Below are 20,009 nucleotides of genomic sequence, written 5' to 3'. Positions count from 1 at the left end.
GGAACAGATCAGTCTTGGAACACTACTAAGCAACCAAATGGTCACAAAGCAGAGGCAAGGCCTCGTATTTTTTGATCAGGACAAAATTACCAGGACAGGAGAAGGCAGCGGGGCTTAGGTCCTATTCCTACAGGTGCAATCCCTTTTGGGGTCTTCCTCTGATGCTCAAGGAGGGGGCAGGGGGAGACAGCCATTTTTTGGCCAATGGAGGCCAAGGGCACCCAAGGGCAGAGTACACACATGAGTGCAGACCTGAAGGGCCAGCAGAGGCCCCAGCCCTGGAAGGGTGGGGCTGAAATCCCCACCCCTGAACAGGAGCCGGACTGTAAGAAGACCTCGCAAGCATCCACCCTGGCAGGACACCCGGCTCCTCCCCAAGCCCAGCTCGGAAACACGAGAGCCAGCTGTTTCAGCCAACAGGCTTGAGCATACAGTTAAAGGGAAGCTCCCCCTGCAGATATGAAAGCCTCCTGTCCCTGGCCAAGACGACAGGACCGGACTGACTCCGCCTCCTTCCATCAGTGTCCGGGCTAGTCTGGGAACGCTTATGGGTGCCCGCTGCTCTCAAAGCCATGACAGAGTCTCCCGTGGTCAGGCAGCCCTCACAGAGATCTTCTTTTATATAAAATATGCACAGCAAAATAGTATTCCCAAGAAAGCCCAAGCTGGGGGTTGGCCTGAGGAAAGTCAGGGAGGCAAATCCCCGAAGGTCACACAGCCACTTGAGACGTCTGTTTTGCTCATCCAGCAGCACAGCGCCCGGGCTCCCTGGCTCACAGACCCAGTGCTAGCAGGCGAGGCGTCTGTGTCCTCCCGGCTCAGGAAGCTGGTTCCTCAGCCACGCAGCACAGAAAGCTGCCTTGCGATCTGGGGCTGCGGTGAGACCCTCTGAGCCCCCATCCCCTCCTGTCCCCACTGGTACTTGTCATCTGGCAGCCCCCAGGCCTGAAGCAGAAGATGCCAAGGGCTGAGCACTGCAAAGAGCTCTCAGGTTCCCAAATTAACCCTCCGCAGGCCAGAGAACAGGAAACATTCTGTGGCTTGAAGTTAGTCATGGAGACAACACCCTATCAGTTAAAGTAGACCAGGTGACATCAAATTGTGATTTTGGAACAAACGGTACCTCTACATGGCACCAGCTAATTAAATGTGTCACTCTGTTTGGCAGATAGTTTTGTAACTGAACGTGCATCTGAAGATCTCATGATGGCAGCATGAGCTTCAGAGAAAGATACACTGCACATTGTGTATAGTGTGCTAGAATGTATTAATAATAACGTATATAATGCTTATTAGCCTCATTTTTTAATATGCATCTTAGAATCCAGATGAGTATGATATCCTTTCAAAAAGCCACCTTAAAGGGCTAATTCTAGTTTTGCTGCTGCTGCTAAAAATCTTTTTGGACATGTGCTTAGAATCAGACACATAAGAAAAAGTGAATTATTGTATCACTAATACTCTATCTTGGACAGACCATTTCATTTCTTGGTCTCATAATCACCATTGCCTCTGAACAACTAGCAATTTCTCCAGGATCCAAAGCAGGATGATTTGCTGATGCTCAAAATAGTTAAAAGAATGTCACAGACTCGAGAGACAGTTCTAAAAGGCAGCTCCAAAAAATACTGTAAGTGAAGGATGAGACAGCCCAGCGAGATGGCCACCATACATGTGGCCCAGGCACGCACGTGTGCACACCCACAGAGAAAGGTCGGGTCACGGGGTGGGCTGTAGGCACCTGGCTCCCCAAAACCAGGAGCTTTGCGATAGTGGTGGTTTGGGGTATGCTATGGACTACAGACCCAATATGGAGGTGGCAGGGGCACCCCTGTGGGGACTGGCTCGCTGGACACAGGCTGCTGAGGTAGAGCATGAACAGGCCAACTGCCTTATAGGAAACGCCCTCCTCCAAAGCCACGGTCCCTTCAGAGAGCCCCCAGCATGGAGAACATTTCCCTGGCTCCCTCTGGTCCTCTTCGGGTCAAGTCCTAAAGTTACGACTGCTCAGCTTGCTACCTGAATCCCACTTTGAGCACCTTATCACCCCAAAGTGATGTTAACTACAACATATAAAATGGCAGCTACTTGGGCAATAAAGATTAAAGGAAAAAAGTCTACGAATAAAAAGTATACACACATTTAAAAGAGAAAGGACTTCACTGGACTAAAGCCACAGAGGCCGCCATTTCTTCCTATCATCCTCAGGGTAGTAACGTGAGGACACGAGCAAACTTTCTACAAGTGGGGCTTCCCGCAGGGTGAGCAGCATCTTCTAGAGAAACACCCCCGCCCCCAGAGCACGATTAGTTGCACACTTAAAGGGGGACTGAGAAGAAGCCAAGAGACAAAGCAGAGGCCCTTCCACAGGCTACTCTTCAGAGAGATTCACTGTTAAGGGTGTTCTAATACGCTCAGGACTGAGGAAGTAAAGGCGTGGATTCTAGAATCACTTCTGGGATTATTGGGTTCTTAGTCATGGATGGGCTTTCAGAGGCTCTCAATATTCCCAGAAATTGTGAACTCAAATGGTATATGCACAGGCATTTTCAGGGAGAAGGATCCAGAGCTCTTGGATTCCCAACGGGGTTCTTCATGTTTAAAAAAAAAAAAAAAAAAAAATTAATGGTTCATTTTTCCAGGCCTCTTTTACCAAATGAAGTACTTTTGGAGTGGCTCTTTTTCCCTGCTTTTAAAATTAAATGACAGCTGATTATCCATATCCATTAACATATAAGGTAACACCCTCATAGGAAGAAGCAAGATATTTTATACCAGACTCCACCAGGAAAAAAAAAATGATACTTCAGAAGTATACTACAAAATCATACTACCATATTCCCAAAGCAGAGGATTTTTTTTTTTTTTTCCATGCAGTCTGGAAAACACTGCTTGCTCAGAAACCTATTTCTCCTCTAATCAGCCAGGGTTTATGAACTTGAAATTGTGCCAAGAGAGCCATGTGAGTAAGGGTGAACGTGGAACGCCTACACGGCCAGGATCTCAGGGACCTAGCTGTGTCGGGGCCCCACCTGCTGCCCAAGACGCCCATTACCAATGGTGCTGGCACAGGGCTGTTTCCAGAATGGACTCCTTCTGACTGAAATGGGCTCTGTCCCTGGCAGTGCAGTGGGGGCGTCCAGACACAGGAAACTGAATCTGATTAGAGACTTAGATGAAAACCCCAGCAACTCAGATCAGGGAAGTTGGCAAGACTTTCCCTCCCAGGAAAGCCTCTTATAGACTCTGACCTCAATCCTCTTAGGTCTACACATTGAGCCTTTATGTCCAGGAACATGATGAAAGGACAAGCTTCCTAGTGGCGTCACGTGAGACCAAAACAAGACTCAGCACCCACAGGGTATGAAATGCTACACGGAGAGTTGATAAACACCACTCACCAGAAAATAAAATCCACAGATTGCCGAATCCAAACACATTTTAACAAATAGCAGAAAAATGAAAGGAAAATAGCACAGATACAGGTTAGATTGCATACAGGTGGGGAAATTCTCTAATTATTTCATTAAATCAGAATAATCTAAGTAAAAGCACATTCTCGAATGTATGAAACCTCCCTATCTGCTATGACCGCATGTATGAATATACGCATTAGTCAGCATCGTAACTAAGCACAAATCTAAGAGTCTGTGTGTCTTTTATCTAGACCTTGAGAAGGTGGCTCCTTGTGGGGTTTTCCTGCTAACGTACCGTTGATTCCATGCCAAAGGGATAAAAATGTGAGAAGCAGATCCTACTCAGCATTTTTAGTTTGGTCAAAACAATACCATAATTTAAATTTGTGGTCAGAGGCAGTCATTTTAAGGTACATGGGAATGTAAAGTTCTAGCTTACCCATTCTAGGCATCTAAGGGGGAAAAAATTAACCTTCATTAACTATCTCACGAATTTGAAATGTTTACCAAATCAGACAAACTCTGGGCATCAGATACAAGATCTTCTACAAAGAGAAGAATTCACTACTAAGCAAATCAATATTGTATTATTTAAGGAAAATACATCTCAAAACACTTTAAGAGCACCATGCTGGCTGCAAAATTAATCGTCTTATTAGAAATAATTCAGACTCTGCGTGATTAAAGCACATAGACCCCCTAGGGCCCTTAGCATTGCCCACACAATGCTATCTGGGGCTGCAAGTTGAAGGAGGAAGTTTCTGGATGATGATTCTCTTCACAGAGCATTTTACTGTGCAGATGAGCCTGTCCTACAGGTCTGGGTCAGTGATGCTTTCTGGGTAATTGATGCTGTGCGCCCCACCGGCAACACTGAGGTCACAAGGCGCTGAGCAGAGGTGGGGATGAAAACAGGGAATAAACCCCTGAAATCCTCTGTGGTCCGGAAGCACTTGCCCGGAAACTCACTCAACATCTAAGGCTACTACATATCTAAGCTGTTTCTCAAAGACTAGAGGGAGAGGTTGGTTCCCCAGGGTTGGGTTAGTAAATTCATACGGCCCCTTACCCTTCTTTGCCAATTTCTCCAACCTTCAGGGCTTCAACAAGAGGCTCTTTACCTAGTTTGGTCAAATTCATTTTGGTCTCGAGAGTCATCAGAAAGGACCCATTGTAGGACATTTCCAAATCGATCCAGAGTCCTGGAGAAATGGTGAAAAAACAGAAGTTTTTTTTTTTTTCACCCCAGAAAAACATGACTATAGATGACAGTATAAAAATATGTATTTTAAAGTATCGAAGTAGGTATCACATTGAAAATCTGTAGATTTATATCGCCTGACTACCCATGTGTGCAAGAGGAGGTCCTCCTGGAAAGGGTTCAAGCGTTTGTCAACTTGCCAACACGTAAATATCCATTAAAACGGTGAGCTCACTGCACCTGTGAGTGCTGGAGGCGTCCTGTTCTCTGGGTTCATTCTCACATGTAGTAGGAAAATACACTCCCACCAGGAGGATGGCTTGACCCAGGGTGAAGCCAGGACAAGGCCTGCTGATTCCCAGCCAGTTATGAGGCAGAAGAGAGGTGCGGAGACCTCACTGAATGCAGGGCTATTCTTTAAAGACGTGTGTGAGAACCACTGCCTTCAAATGATCTCATGGTGGGGGAATGGGGCACAGGAAATGCTTCAGACTGAGCTCAGTATGATAAGGAGAGGGACAAACATCGTTAGCACCCTTTTCTTTCTAGAAATTGCTTAGCAATGCACAAAAGAATTCACATTCAAGCCCCAGAATTACCTGGATAAAGTAGGGTAGCCTCTTGGTAACTTAGTTTAAAACTCCATTCTTGGAGTGCCTGGGTGGCTCAGTGGGTTAAGCCTCTGCCTTTGGCTCAGGTCATGATTTCAGCATCCTGGGATGGAGCCTCGAGTCAGGCTCTCTGCTCAGCAGGGAGCCTGCTTCCCCCTCTCTCTCTGCCTGACTCTCTGCCTACTTGTGTGCTCTCTCTCTCTAACAAATAAATAAAATCCTTAAAAACAAAACAAAACCAAAAACGCTGTTCTTTACAAAAGACACCAGTGTCAGTGAGCTCGTATGTAAGAGGTTCTCAGCCTTGTAGAATTGCACTGGGATGGGCCACCGACAGAAGTGGCCACTAACCAGAAGGCCACAATGCCATCAGGGACCATCACCCGACCTTCCACACCAGGACTCTGGGGTTTGGGGGTAGAACATGCTATGCCGTGAGTGTTCAGACTCAGGGTTCCATAACACTTCACGGACTTTCAATCAACGTGGGATCCCTCAAGTGGGTGTTTAAATGTTTATCAACTTTATAGATCCTCATAAGATGCATGACAACATCGAAAAGGAAGCAGGAAACTAATTTAAAACCATCGTTGACACACAGCAGGATTTTCAAGCAATTACAGTAAATAACCAATCCCCCATTTGGCCACCGTTTCAGATGAAAGCTCTGCTTCACCTCTAGAGGCACTAATGGTGTAATTCCTTACTAAAGGCGGAATGAGTCCCATTTTGTTTTCAACAAAATTCTTTTTATCATAATTGAAGGTAATTGTTTTCCACAAATGATATTAAGTGATATGCAGCTCAATGCGACTGTCTTGTTGGTAGCAGCTCACAAAACTGCTTTATTTCTTGCTTAAATTAATAAAAAGTCATCAATTAGCTTGCTCTTCAAAGGTACTGTTACTAGAAACAAAGGGTATATCGGTTTTAATGAAGAAAGTCACCAATCACTTCCGGTGGAAAGGGATGGAAAGGGAACAGGGCAAAGGCTAGATACGAACAGGCTTTAAACTCAATATAGATAGAACATCAGTAAAGAAGATACTTATTGGGGCGCCTGGGTGGCTCAGTTGGAAGCGCAGGAAACTGCTGATCTCAGGGTCATGAGTTTGAGCCTCACATTTAGTAGAGATTATTAAAAAATAATAAGTAGGGGCGCCTGGATGACTCAGTGGGTTAAGCCTCTGCCTTCAGCTCAGGGTCCTGGGATCAAAGCCCACAGTGGGCTCTCTGCTCAGCGGGGAGCCTGCCTACCCCTCCCCACCCTCCTACTTGTCATCTCTTTATCTCTGTCAAATAAATTTTTAAAACCTTTAAAAAAAAAACAAAAAAAGAAGATACTTGTTACTGTAGAATATCTCCACCTTTTTTTAACTTGAGAATCGATGGGCTCCGACTACCTGGCCGCTGTCTGTATTCAGAAATAACTTCTGAAAATCCTGGTCAGGTTTCTAATAAATATTAATAGTATATAGTGCCTTTGAGGATTGTTCTAATAAAGGCACCAGAATTTTACTTCTTTTCAAGTAGGTGGTTTTGTTTGTCTGTTTTTTAAATGAGGGGACAAGGCCATGGCTTAGGGCGCTGCTGGCTTATACCCGGGTAACTGCGACACCCCCCAGGGACGTGTGGGCCAGCGTCCCCTCTGCCAGGAGCTGAGGGGAGGCAGGCAGAGGAAAGGGGCATGTGGAGCGCTGTCACTCGGACCAGCGCTTGAGCTCCACTGGATGTTTCTAGACCTCTGTTCACCAGCCTCCTCATGAGCACAAGAGGGACTATACTGCCTCTTCAGGGGGAGGGCTGGGTCCTTCCAGCCAGGGCTCTTCCCTCACTCTGCTGTCACCAGCCCACTTCCTTGCCTCCAGGACTCTCTGTGCCCACCTAGCTTCCTGCTGTTGCCATGGTAGAGGGGAACCAGACCACAGGAGGCCGCTGGGCCAAGGGGGCACCGGGCAGGCAGAGAGCCCTGTTTGGGCTGGGGAAGGCACGAAGCATGCACCCTCTGACCAAGCCTCTGCGTGAGGAACGGGGTCTGATGTATATCATTGTAAGCGTCCCAACAAACCCACCCCCATGGCCTTGTTCCGCCCCGGTTCTCAGCAAGAATCGGAAGAAATCAAGAATGGCTTGACAACTTTTGAAAACAGATCTAAACTGCAACCATTCCAACAAATTATTTTACTATGACACGCTTGCATTTAGATGAGGGTAAGGAGACTATTTTAGCATTAGGTGCAAAGAAAAACTTGCTTCTGTGACAATGATTCAGCGAGCCAAAGAGCACCCCGAAAACCCTGCAGTACACACAACCTGGCGCTGAGACCGAGCGGTTATGTAACGGGTGAGTCAGGAGGCACCTGCCTGTGGGACCGAAAGATGAGATTCACAGCTCCTGGGGAGGCTGTCTTCCCATTGCGGACAAGCATGTCAACAGTGTGAGGACAGGGACACACGCGGCTCCACGAGTGGTGTCCGAGCTCGGACGGAGCTGACTGCGGCTCGTCTATGTGAACGTGGTCCCAGAGGTTTTTCTTTTATGCTCCTGACAAATGTTAAGACTCTTTTGTGAGGCATTTCATTTGAAATGCTGCTTTCTGTAACCATCTGCTTTTGGTAGCGCTCAAGGACAAAAACCAGAAGTTGAGCGAGATAATTTTTTAAGCCACTCAACAGGAGGAAGGCCGTCAGTGCACACAGAGGTTTTCCAGAAAGACCATGAAGACAGAGGGTCTCAGTGAGTCTGCTGGGGCTGCCGTAACAGCTAACACAACAGGCATTTTTTTCTCCCAGCTCTGGAGGCTGGAAGTCCAAGATCAAGGTGCTGGCCAACTCAGTTCCTAGTGAGAGCTCTCTTCCTGGTTTACAGAAGGTCACCTTCTCACTGTGTCGTCCTCACGTGGCAGACAGACACAGCCTGCTGACGTCTGCTCCTAAAACCCATCATCACAACCCCTCCCTCAGGAACTCATCTAAACCTAGTCACCCCTCGAAGCCCAGGTACCACCATGTTATAGGTTAGGGCTTCAACATCTGAGCTCAGGTTGGGGGACGGAGGGATGTTGAGTCTCTAACAGACTCCCCCCTCCTCCCCAACACACACACACACACACACACACACACACACACACACACACGAGGTGAAGAGTGGCAGCTGATTACCACCAAGTCTCTATGAAACCAGCACATCATATGGCAACATGGGGCACACTCTGACAAAGACAAAGATTTTCATGCCAGGAGCTTTGAGGAGCTCAGATGGCGGTTTTTCCACTCCTCAGCTGAGGGCAGGATTGGTTACCATCATCGCCACTCCGAGGGAGACTGCAGCAGAAGTTACAGCCTGCTCCACCAAAATGTTCCTCGAGTTCTCAGGGCAAGACATCCGAGCAAACCCTGAGGTAAATCCCCACCCTCAGGCACCTGATGCTCAAAGACGAATAAAGATGGCGGGAGCCACCTGGGGCAGACTGACCATGGCGCCAGGAGAGATGAGCATGCCCTAGTGTGCGTCACCAGGGACAACTAGACTAAGGGTCCCTCAGCCTTCCCTGGTGTTCTATTTGATAGATGCTGCGGCCTCAGGAACAGTCCAACTATGGCCCCACAAACCTAATAATTTCACTCAGGAGCCCACTGCTTTATTACCACTAAAATAGCAAAAAGGCATCCGTCTCACTGGAGTGGGCTTAACAGGGTACCTGCCGCTTAGAAGGGGTAAGAGAACCCACAGCCTTGCCCGTCTGAGCTGGGCCCTTATCCGCTCCTCCATTTCTCTCTAATTGTAACTATTACTGGTTGATTTTTCACTTTGAGAGGCAACATTTGGCATCCAAAGAACAAACTTCTTAAAATGGAACATTTAATAATATATGACCAAGAACAGATGTTGGGAGTTAGAGGTTCTGGGAAAAGCATACCAGTGATTGTTTTGTTCCTGGTGCCATCCTGCTCGCTCATGTACCCCAGAAAACTAGCAATCCTTGTATGACAATGTGTCTTTCAGGAGAGATGCCATTCTGTCTGTCTGAACTGTTCTCAGAAACAGCTCCACGTCTCAAGACTGATTTAGTTGCAAATCAAGAGTCCCCCTCATGCACCCCAAGTTCCCCCAAAATAGCATTTTTCTCCTTTTCCGTGAAAAAAGTCCTTTCCCTTTCTGCAACATGATCTGGTTAGATTGTGTGGGCCCGCTCTGTCAGCACTGAGCCCCACTGTCTGGCCCTGTCACGGGGCTCAGCCCTGGGCTGCTGCTCTCCTATTTGCTCTTTAAAAGGGCCCAGTGGAAGGAATGGGCAGGTCCCAGTGGTTCCAGTTTTCTGCAATACTCAGTGGCAAAATCCCTTCAGCCTCAGCACTGGATAGAGACACGAGGCACTAAAGGATAAGGTCCAAAAGACAAGTCATTGATGGGGGACACCCATCAGTCACGCCAAGCACGTCTCTGAAAGCAGACCAGGTTCCTGTTCCTGTGGGACATGGTACTCCTGCCACAGAAGCCAAGACCTTTGTCAAAACTCAGGCTGTTACTTGGGTATCTTGAAACGGGGTATAATCAGCACAGCACTCTGTCTGTGGGAGACGCTCAGTGTCTATCTGCAGACCCACACCATGCACCAAACGTCCTGAAGACTAAAGGAACTGATCTGAACCCGAGGGGTCGCAGCGCACACCTGTGGTGCATCCCGACACTGGCTGACATGCTGCACGCACTGCTCGGACTCCCCTGGGCGTCTGCGCCCACTGTGCCCCCACACACGGCCTCAGTCAGAGGTGCGCATGGAGCGAGCAGGGCTCAGAGATGAGGCACGAGGTGTGCAGCCAGTTTCCAAGGGACAGATCTTCTCTATCTCTCAGCCACCCGCCTCTGGTGGGGAGTGAACCGCCCCTGGGAAAGGCGGTCATTCAACCTGCGACACCAGCTGTGTGTCCTGGGACTCAGGCCCCTGGTGGCCAAAAGGTGATTTCAGAACTATAGACATCACTCCTTTTAGTGGCAAGGCCTCAACACCTGAGAATGGCCTTTTTCTTTCCATTTATTCCTATAAAATGGGTCAAATGGGCACCGGAGCCGCCCACATTCTAAAGTCTCCAGGGGCAATAGCGCAGGGGCCACAATCGGTGGTAAAAGTAACAGAAGCCAGCACTTATCACACGGGGCTTCTAGGAGCTCCACACACTCACTCACTCAGTCCTCAGACAAGCCTAGCTTACCGAGTCCTAGTCTCCTCCGTGGAGAGAGAGGTTAGCGGGGTGGACAGAACCTGCCCCAGTCCCCAGAGCCCTGAATCCCAAAGTCTGGCCCTAGAGCTATGTTCAGAACCACAGCTCATTCCTCATCCCAAGGATGGAGTGATCCAGCCAGCTCGCCCGGATAGCCACCCTCCTCCAATTCCCCAGCCATGTGCCTCCAAAAAACTGCACAAGTTAGGAAACAAGAAAGAAAAGAAAGGGGTGTGTTTGTGCATGGCGGGGGAGGGATTCCCCCAGGAGGTGCCCCCTCCTAGTGCTATGGGAGCCTTATTCTACGGGTCCCCCGCAAGGTAAGCTCTGCTTCCCAGCATCAGTTTTAGCCAATCACTGTTGATTTTCATTTCCTTCAAAGAAAAGTTTACCTTAGAGCAATGGAATCCAAAACAGAACATTTCCTTTACGTTTATTTCTGTTTTAACTACCATATGCATCCTTTGTTGACTTGGAGAAACCAAATTTGATCAAACTTTTAAAAGCCACAGGCTTTATGTCTTTTATCACTCCTTTCGTAACATTTCTTCCCTTGTTACATAAGCAGGCAGATGTCTAAAACTTGCCCTGAAAGGAGTGAAAAAAGCCTCAAATGGATTAAAAACTGGCAAAGCTTTGATCTGCGTAGTGAAATGTCTTGCTCCAGAGGAAGAGGAAAGAGACTTAGGCATTTGGTGAATTTCCCTCAAAGCCTGACAAAGCTGCCCTGGGAGTCTGCAGAGTTCAAAGCTACAGGGGACACTTGTGAGATGCGGCAAAGCCCAGCTGTGGCTTCTTTCTTGCTGGAAATTTCTACTAATTCAACAAAGGACAGAGATAAGAAACTGCCAACACATTAGGAAATAGAGCATGTCCACATGTTATTTACTTTCCTTAAGCCTGACTCTGTGGAGGTGCATGTTAGCTGATCATTTACCAGCTCGTTACAAGTCAATCCCTAAAGAGGCAAAGAACAAAGGGGAGCCCAGAGCCTGCCAGAGCCAGAGGAAGAAAGGCAGGCAGACCCATGCATACAGATGAGGTGGAGATCCTAGCCAGGTACTCAACACATAAATAATGCATCTTTTAAAACTTCACATGTGGTTAAAAGAACTCTAGCTAAACGATTTGCAGATTATCTTTTCTAGATTTACCCTCAGTGCACCAGAAATTCGCCAAATCCAGGAGCTCACAGATTTATCAAAGTGTAGACAGGATCCAGGGGTTACAGGTAACCTCAACATGCAGATATTGGACTTTTGGATTTGTAAATAGCACTCTGGTCTATTTCTGAAATCCACGGAATGCTAAAAACACGGAAATACGGGCTTGCTGTCAGCTGATATATCGCTAAGGAGATAATCAGAGCTGCTAATTGTAGGGCTAGGAAAAAAATCTCTGTATTTACATCAAACACAGAAAATGATTTCACTAAGTATGATTTAAGAGCTATCCAACGCAGCCATACAGAGACAAAAGTAGACACTGCAGTCTATAAATTTATAAAGAACACTTACTTCAAAACAAACGTCACTCTTAGAAAGTTGTAAGTATTTCCTCCCCTACCTTTTGAGGAATGACGTTCCAGTTTAGGCGGAAAGAGGTACATGGGGAAAGGAATACTCTAAAAAAGAAGTCGAACGCTTCCACGATGGGGAGATTTTCCTGACTGTTCTTGGATTATTCTGGCCTGTCTGGCCCATTGCTCTTTTCACCCCACTCCTCTGTATAAAATTTTCCATAATGGTCCTTTTAAAACTACGTGCCACAAAATACACGTAAATCTTCACGTCATAATTTACTTAAACTCAATACATCCTAATCAACTCTTCTTGCCCCAACCCACCAGAGTAGGTATAAATACTGTGTCAGGAGAGGGTCTTCAAAATCAAACTTGAGCACCTTCCCCCAGCAGAGAGCTCTACTCTCAAAATACTGCTGACAACATCTGTCTTCATTTCTTAAACATGTCCTGAGCACCTACTAGGTGTGGGAAGGAAGGCAAGATGCAAAACATGAAGGTCAAAGAACCTGCAACCTAGAAGTTGGGACAAGGTAAAGGCGTGAACGCGGATGGAGCAGTAGCAGCTCCTGGTGAGAGATGAGGACTGTGGGGGGCGCACACACGAGGCCACGAGGGACGGGGGCTATTTTCTGAATCACACAAGAGCCCGGCCCCGTCAACGGGCACATGAGCATGTTTGGACTGGGGCAGGACTGGCAGGGATCTGAGAGACTAGAAGAATTAGGAGGGGGATCTATTCCTGATTTGCTGCCCATCAGTTGAAGGCTGTGACTGTTCCCAACAAAAGATAATCAACATAAGACAGATGCTTAAATTGTCCCCGACCCCCTCCCAACACAAAGCTTCGGTGATCCACCTGCAGTGATGGAGACATTTCGACCTGCGCACAAACGGTCAGTTCTCTGCTCGAGTTACCTTGGTGATCAACGTAAGGCTTGAAGGCCTGAAGGATTTTTGGCACAGCCACCCCCATGTCAAGTTCCGTCAGAGTTAGTTCATTCATAAAGTAGGGGAGCTGGAGGAGAGAAGGAAACAATGATTGAGACGTTAGTTACCTGGTCAATGTTAGAATTCAGCATCCGCTCAGGAAGAGTCAAGGTCAAGGTTTTGGGGACACATTCACTTAACTGAAACTTATTGAGCATGTGTTACATATTAGGCATCATCCTACAGAGAGAACTGTGGGCAATCAGGCAGGTCCTTGTTCTCACGTTTTGTTTTTTTTTTTTAAAGATTTTATTTATTTATTTGATAGACAAAGATCACAAGTAGGCAGAGAGGCAGGCAGAGAGAGAGGGGAGGAAGCAGGCTCCCTGCGGTGCAAAGAGCCTGATGCGGGGCTCGATCCAAGGACCCTGGGATCATGACCTGAGCCGAGGGCAGAGGTTTTAACCCACTGAGCCACCCAGGCACCCCATCTTGCGGGGTTTTTGTTGGAGAGGCAGAAATGGATAAATAAACAGATAGATTTATTTGTAATCTTATTTATTATAAATAAGTAAATAAATAAATAAGATAAATAGATAACTTGAGAGAGTGATTGGTGTTCCAGAGAGTGAGCCAAGTGCTGGGACAGAGGGAGCCGGGGTGTAGGGCGGGGTGGCTATTTTGGCCAAGAGGTCGGTAAAGGCTTCGGTGAAGAATGCCGTTGCTGGGGGACCTGACTGAGGAGGCAGAGCCGGCCATCCTGGTCAGGTTAACAATGCCCGGAGCTGACCAGTGTGTGTGGAGCAGTGAACCCCTCTTAGATGCTCAGTGAGGAGTTCAGAAATTGCTACAGCCTGTCTGACAGGCAAACTCACAATATTTATTTAAATCTTTGGGGAAAAAAGAGAATCACATCCCTTGACCCGGTGCTGGACATTTTCTGTTTGCCCCCGGCCTAGATATGAGTTCCCCTGAGAGGCTAGTTTGTGCGAACCACACGGATGGGCTCTCCCGCCCTCTGGCTTGTGGCTTGGCCAATGGGAAACACCAGTGGGCAGGGAAGATGGGAGGTAATGCGGAGGGCTGTTGTCAGGTAGTTGTCCCCTCCCTCTGTTGAAGCCCATGGCTCCTGTCACTTAGGCAACCAACCTCTCCACGCGGCTGTGCTGCCCCAAGGTCTGGTAACTCCTTCCCACTTTTGCCCCTACAGGGAGTACTAACAGCTCCCAGTGCCGCCAGCTTTGGTCCTACCCTATCAGTTTCTCTACATTGGCCCACACATTTATAAATCTTTCCTTAATGAACTCTCCTCTCAGGTGACGCCACTTGAGAGTAACATCTGTTTTTTGCTGCGACCCCCAACTAATACAGTGTTGTAGGAATTGCTCTAAAGGAAATAACTTGAGTATTAATATCATGCTTAGAAATTTCTTCTTTGCCTCAAGACTACAGAATTAATTCATCTGTTTCTTTCACCTGCATTTAGGTATGTGTATATATTGTTTTTTTTTTAAACCTGTGGCCCATTCCCCATTTCAGTGTAAGATATAGTTACAGCTCCACCTTAATTTTTTTTCCCCCAATGGCTTGTCAGGCGTCTTACTGAACACCCAATACTTTCCCTACTAACCTGCAGCAGTGTCCTTAAATGTGAGATTCCCATGACACCGGCACCTGTAATGACACCCTGTTTTTCTACCAGCATCAAACTGCTTTTTTAAAATAAATATACACTGAACATTTCCCATAAAACGAGGCAGCATTTAGCCAGGCATGGATTTAATGCCTATTGTGGCTGGAGCTCTTCGGTTGTCAAAGGCATACACTTTGACGATTCGCCAGAGAACTCCCTCTCTGCTTTTCTGCAGGGGTGGGTCGGTCAAAGTTACAATGTCTGTGATGAACAGAACGTGACCAAAGACAGTACTCAAATGCACAATGTGAATTGGTAGTTGCTGGGTTTGGAAAACCTTTTTCTAAGGTATCAATGTTACATGGTGGCTGGCCTCCCAATCAGCCCACAGAATGTTACTTGGCCAAAAATGTAGCCGAATTCTTGCACCCTTGCCCCAGACTGTCTATTAGTATCACTTGATACTAAGTCAGGGGCCTGCTGGGTTCCTATGGGAACAGGAGTGTGACACTGAGCAAAGGGGGTGAATGCCGTGATGGCATTCCCGGAGCCCTGTGCCACCTCCCACCCCGCCCATCCTGCACCCTGTGGGCCCTACCAGGGCAGAGGAGGGACCTGAGACAAAGAAGAGATGAGGAACCCGGGACTGGGACAGACTCAGCTGGGCTGGGCTGAGCTCTAATCATCAGTAGGTAGAACAAGGGCCTGCTTCCTACTTCTTCCCCTGGGGGCCCAATTCCAAAATTCTGGAATTAAGCACCTTTCCCCTCCAAATCACAACTGATTTGAATCAAAACTCTCAGGACCAGGCCGTAGTCTGGTCCATCTCCTTCCTACTCTGCAGGGAAAGGCAACAAAAGGTCACTCCTGCTCTTTTCAACCAGAAATTCTCTTTTTCCCATCCAAAGGTACCACAGTAAGACGAGAACCCACTGCCTGTTCTTTAACCTCCTGAGTGAACCCAGTTGGACACGCAGGTGTATAGAACATTCTCAGGTTGGTGGGGGGAACTGCTGGAAGCTGTCTGCAGTCGTAACATTTGCTGACACAGGGCACAAGAGGCCCTGACGACTGATGGCCCCAAGGAGGTGTTGGGAGGGACTGGCTGAGGCCAGGAATGTACTTGCTGTGGGGGCAGAAACTCAGCTTGTTTTAAACCATCCCTGGGCATCAGATACACACACAGCTCTGCTCTTTCACACCATGAGTCACTGTCACATGTGAGGGTGACAATCTGAGACTGCAGGGCAAGGCCAGCAAAGAGTTCTCCGTATGTCAGGACTTCAGGGAAAACCAGGAGACAGGGGAGATCTTTGTCAGAGCGGACAGCTCAGGCTCCTCCGGCCATTCTGGCTCTTGGACTGGCCATTAGCCAACACTCACTACTAGGTTTCCTTCTTCCCAGAATACTTGGCTCTTAGTGATAATAAGAGTCTTTTTGGCAGGGGTGGTGGTGGGTTGAGAACTAGAGTAACAGCCTGCTACCTATCTCTTCATTCCATTACATCCAGGGTCTCCTCTGGACTCGCAGGGCACTGAGGTCAGGGTGGAGGTGTGAGACTGGTGACAGAGGGAGCGCAGCCCACTCCTGGATCCAGGCCACTTGTCTCCATCCCCACCTTCTAGCACTTCTGACCTCTGTTCTAAGTCTGCAAACTGAAAAGCTCACATGCCAGCAAAGGGGGAGAAGAAGAAAAGCTTCCTCTGGGATGAAAGAAGCCACCGTTCTCCAAGACGGCAGAGGTTCCATGGGCTTCCAACACCCGAGGGAAGCACGACATGCTGCCCTACCCCTGTCGGTTTTGAAATGTGTGTAACACGAACAGGAGTATCCCATCTGGAGTTGAGGTGCACCCTGCTTTCTGCCTCCCCCTGCCGGGACCCCCAGCCCTCATGCTCAGGGAAGGGCCTGCAGCAGTCTTTGGGAAGAGAGGAGTGCCAACCCTGCTTGTGTGTTTTGACCCAGGAATTCATCAAGCTCTCCATCTTTTTCCAGAAAGGGGGAGGCGGTGAAGTGCGCCCCAGCTCGGCTACTTGTCTGTGAACAGGGGAGGGTCACTGCTGCTTCCTGACCCCCCGCCCCCGCCGGGCCTGGCTAGTAGAGTGCATTCTACCCTCAATCTACCTGAAAACAACAGGCTGACTCGTGTCAATAGAACCCTCCCAAATCTTTGCCCCAAATTCTGCCTCAAAATCTGCTCTACCAGCTCAGAGCACAGACTCTCCTCTTCATCAGGGGTTAGGAAAAAGATGACACCGGTCTGCAGCTGGCAGATAGAGCTTGCCAGAGCTTGACTGAGCCCTAAGGGGTTGGGTTTGTCACCCAAAGGAATGACAAAGCCACATCGAAGCTCCTTCATGCCCTTATTTTCCTTCTAATGTAGTTTTCCCTTAGCTCACAGTTTCCTAACCTGGAGACCTTGAACCCTCTGAAGTCATGGGCAAAATTCTGCATCACTGTGCATTTTTCTAGGGAAAGGATCCATTTGTTTCTGTGTCTCAAAGGTATCTATGACCCAGAAAGATCCATGGATTTAAGCTGCTGACTGTGCAACTACATCTGGGGATCAAAGGAACTCTTCCTTGGCCGGGTCTTTCCTGGGTCAAAAACTTACTTCTACGTAACCTACTGAGGTCTCTGGGTTGGCAGAGGTGATACTAAATGTGTCATTTAGTGGCAATCGTGAGGAATATTTATGCAGTTTAAACTTACTTCCAAGTGGGCTTGATCAGCACCAGGACTGTTGTTTTTCAGCAAAGACAGAGCCCAAAATAAAATACCATCTGGCCAGAAGTAAAGGTCGGGCCCAGACACATTTAGAGTGCCGTGCTAACTTTCCCGCTTTGAGAGCGAGCACAACTTGAGAAAGAGGTCTGGAGTCTGGCACTTTCCTCAGCAGAGATGTTGCGGCCCCCAGACTGTGAGGCTGGGTGGGCTCCTAAAGTACACTTTAAGTTCCTTACTCATTTCAAGATAATAGAGGTCTATGTGACAAACCAGCTACAAGAGCTCCCACTGTCCCAAACCAGATTCTGGATTATCACCGAGAATGGCTAACGACGAGGGCAACACCAAGGAAAAAGTAAACAGGAACACTCATGAGTCCCCAGGTACGGTGAGTCATACGGCCAAGGTCACAGCTCAGGTATGTTATTGTTCTCATGTTATATGCTTTTCACTTAGGATATAATGATACAAAACTTCTAAATCAAGACATGTGAGGAACCGGAAATCTCTTATGTGGAAAACGATACCTTTATTTTGCTGAGTTTCATTTGGATTTTCTTAGACACCAGATCAGACCAATATTTCTCTCCTAAGAAGTCCCAAAACATTCTTCCGAGCAAGGCGTTCACCCAGGCTTCCTGTTCTTCCTCCTCAGAGGGCGGGGCCTCTGGCAACTGGCAGGAGAAAGGAACCAAAATTAGCTGGAAAGCAACTGGAGAACAAGACAGGTGCTTATTTTTACAAAGTCGCTGAAGGTCCCTCCCCACAGAGAGGGGCGCCCACGGCAGATGTATTCCTTCCCTACAAATTACCAGTCTCATGTTATGTCAGTGAATAGAAAAAGGGAGAAACAAAAGCCATCACCCCAGATAAAAACTCCTCTTTGTTTTCTTTTCTTGCTAGTCGTCCTGTGATGGAGCTAGTATTTCACACAATTAGCTCAACCAGATTGCCCTGCCTCCCAAATGAGCTTGGGATTCATGGCACTTCTGATTCATGGCACCTCTGATCAAATGTCTGCCTCTCTTTCTTCCAAGTCCCTGGACATGCAAGGGTCAGGCTGGTCCTCCCGGGGCGGCCCCAAAGCCTCCCATGGCCAGGACTCTTATGGTCAGCTGTGAACTCACAGCCCTCCGGGGCGAGGGGCAGGGGCTACTTAAAAATACAGGTGCCTGGGCCCTACAGCCAGAGACACTAATTTAAGTGGGTATCAAAATTCCCAGAAGCGCTCTCACAGATGTCATGAACAGGTGAGATTGCGAACTGCAGCCTCAGATTAGAGAGAACCTGTTCCCAGGAATTCTGAAAATTCCTGTAGCTGTTCTCCCCAGTCCCAGCCCAGTGACATCCCCCGGGGCCTCCCCTCCACCGGGGACAATCTGTCTTAAACATCTAGCATGGCCAGTGTGAGCAAACTACGTTAGTCTCTGATTTCCCAGGTTACTCATCAGATGAGGGATTCTTGCCTGCAGAGGGCCCTGCGGGGTGAAGCAGGAGACAGAAGTGGGCACTGACGGCCGCTGAGGGGAGGGCAAGCCAGCTGGCAGTGCGGGGAATGCCTGCTGACCGCCACCGTGGGTCACCGCTGCTGCCGCTGGCCCCGTGCCAGGCCTTGCAAGAAGACCGCTTCCCAGGCTGCTGGTTTCCATCTTACGATACCCCAGAAAGACGGAACCGTGACTTCTATTTTAGGGATGAGGAAATGGACTTGGAACCATGCAGTGTCCTGCCTGAGGCCCCTGGTTCATCAGCACAGCCTGACTCAAAGCCTCCTTCTCCCTGATCTCCACCTGCTCTGTCCTGAGGGAGGAACGAGGTGGCAGTGGGATAAGCACCTGGTGTGACAGACCTTTCCTTATGCTGAGGTCTCTAATTAGACTTAGTCCTCACAGAAACAATTAGCCTTGGAAAGCAAGGACCAAACAAACAAACAAACCTAGAAAAGCAGAAATCAACGAATTGTTTACCCTTTCTCTTCCTTCTGGTGGTTTGTACAAATGCAACTACCCTGCCCTCATGGGCTGCCTGGAGCTGTAACACACATCAGACACCCTTGTCATCTCCACACTTTGTAAGAGTGTGCTCGTGCCTACACAATCTCTGGTGGGCAGCCGTGTGCCCAGGCCAGGGGGACTGTACCCAGGTGGCCTGGTACTCATGGACTTGACCCTCGGAGATTTGATGACTTCCGAGTACCCCAAAGGTCTATGGCACATTCCCGTGTGTGATTTTTCTGAAGCCTGGAGTTTGAAGGTCTGAAGCGGTCGCTGAGCTTGCGCCAGGGCTCCTGGACTGCCCAGCACCCACCTGTCCACTAGTCTTGTCAGAGCATGCGCTGTCTCTCCCTTTGGGGGTCTGGGAATTTGCCTGTGGTTTTTTTTTTTTTTTTTTTTTTAAAGATTTTATTTATTTATTTGACAGAGAGAAATCACAAGTAGATGGAGAGGCAGGCAGAGAGAGAGAGGGAGGGAAGCAGGCTCCCTGCCGAGCAGAGAGCCCGATGCGGGACTCGATCCCAGGACCCTGAGATCATGACCTGAGCCGAAGGCAGCGGCTTAACCCACTGAGCCACCCAGGCGCCCTTGCCTGTGGTTTTTAATCTAACGTTATCCCGTGTAAGGGGAGATATTTTATGTTCTAGGAGCCCTTCAAATTCAGGTATTTTCACAGGTCTCCCTTATGAGTGTTGGGGAGTCTCTTTATTTCTTTTCTTTTCTTTTTTTTTTTTTTTTTAAGATTTTATTT

General features: G+C 48.2%; 1 protein-coding gene across 3 annotated transcripts in view; it reads right to left on the bottom strand.

Annotated features, from left to right (window-relative positions):
- The window catches only part of TEX2 (testis expressed 2), a 105,029-nt gene that overhangs the window by 8,507 nt on the left and 76,513 nt on the right, over positions 1–20,009 (bottom strand). For 2 of the 3 annotated variants that reach the window (XM_059380589.1, XM_059380590.1), the window contains exons 6-8: positions 17,792–17,938; positions 12,892–12,991; positions 4,486–4,618 (exon numbers count right to left, since the gene is read on the bottom strand). In XM_059380589.1, the coding sequence (XP_059236572.1) occupies positions 4,486–4,618; positions 12,892–12,991; positions 17,792–17,938 (380 nt within the window). The remainder of the gene's footprint in view (positions 1–4,485; positions 4,619–12,891; positions 12,992–17,791; positions 17,939–20,009) is intronic. The other variant, XM_059380591.1, reaches the window with a different exon arrangement.

This window comes from Mustela nigripes, chromosome 16, assembly GCF_022355385.1.
Source record: "Mustela nigripes isolate SB6536 chromosome 16, MUSNIG.SB6536, whole genome shotgun sequence".
In the NCBI taxonomy this organism is placed as follows: Eukaryota; Metazoa; Chordata; class Mammalia; order Carnivora; family Mustelidae; genus Mustela; species Mustela nigripes.
The sequence above is the reverse complement of the archived record's forward strand: the minus strand, read 5'-3'. Positions and strand labels throughout refer to the sequence as shown.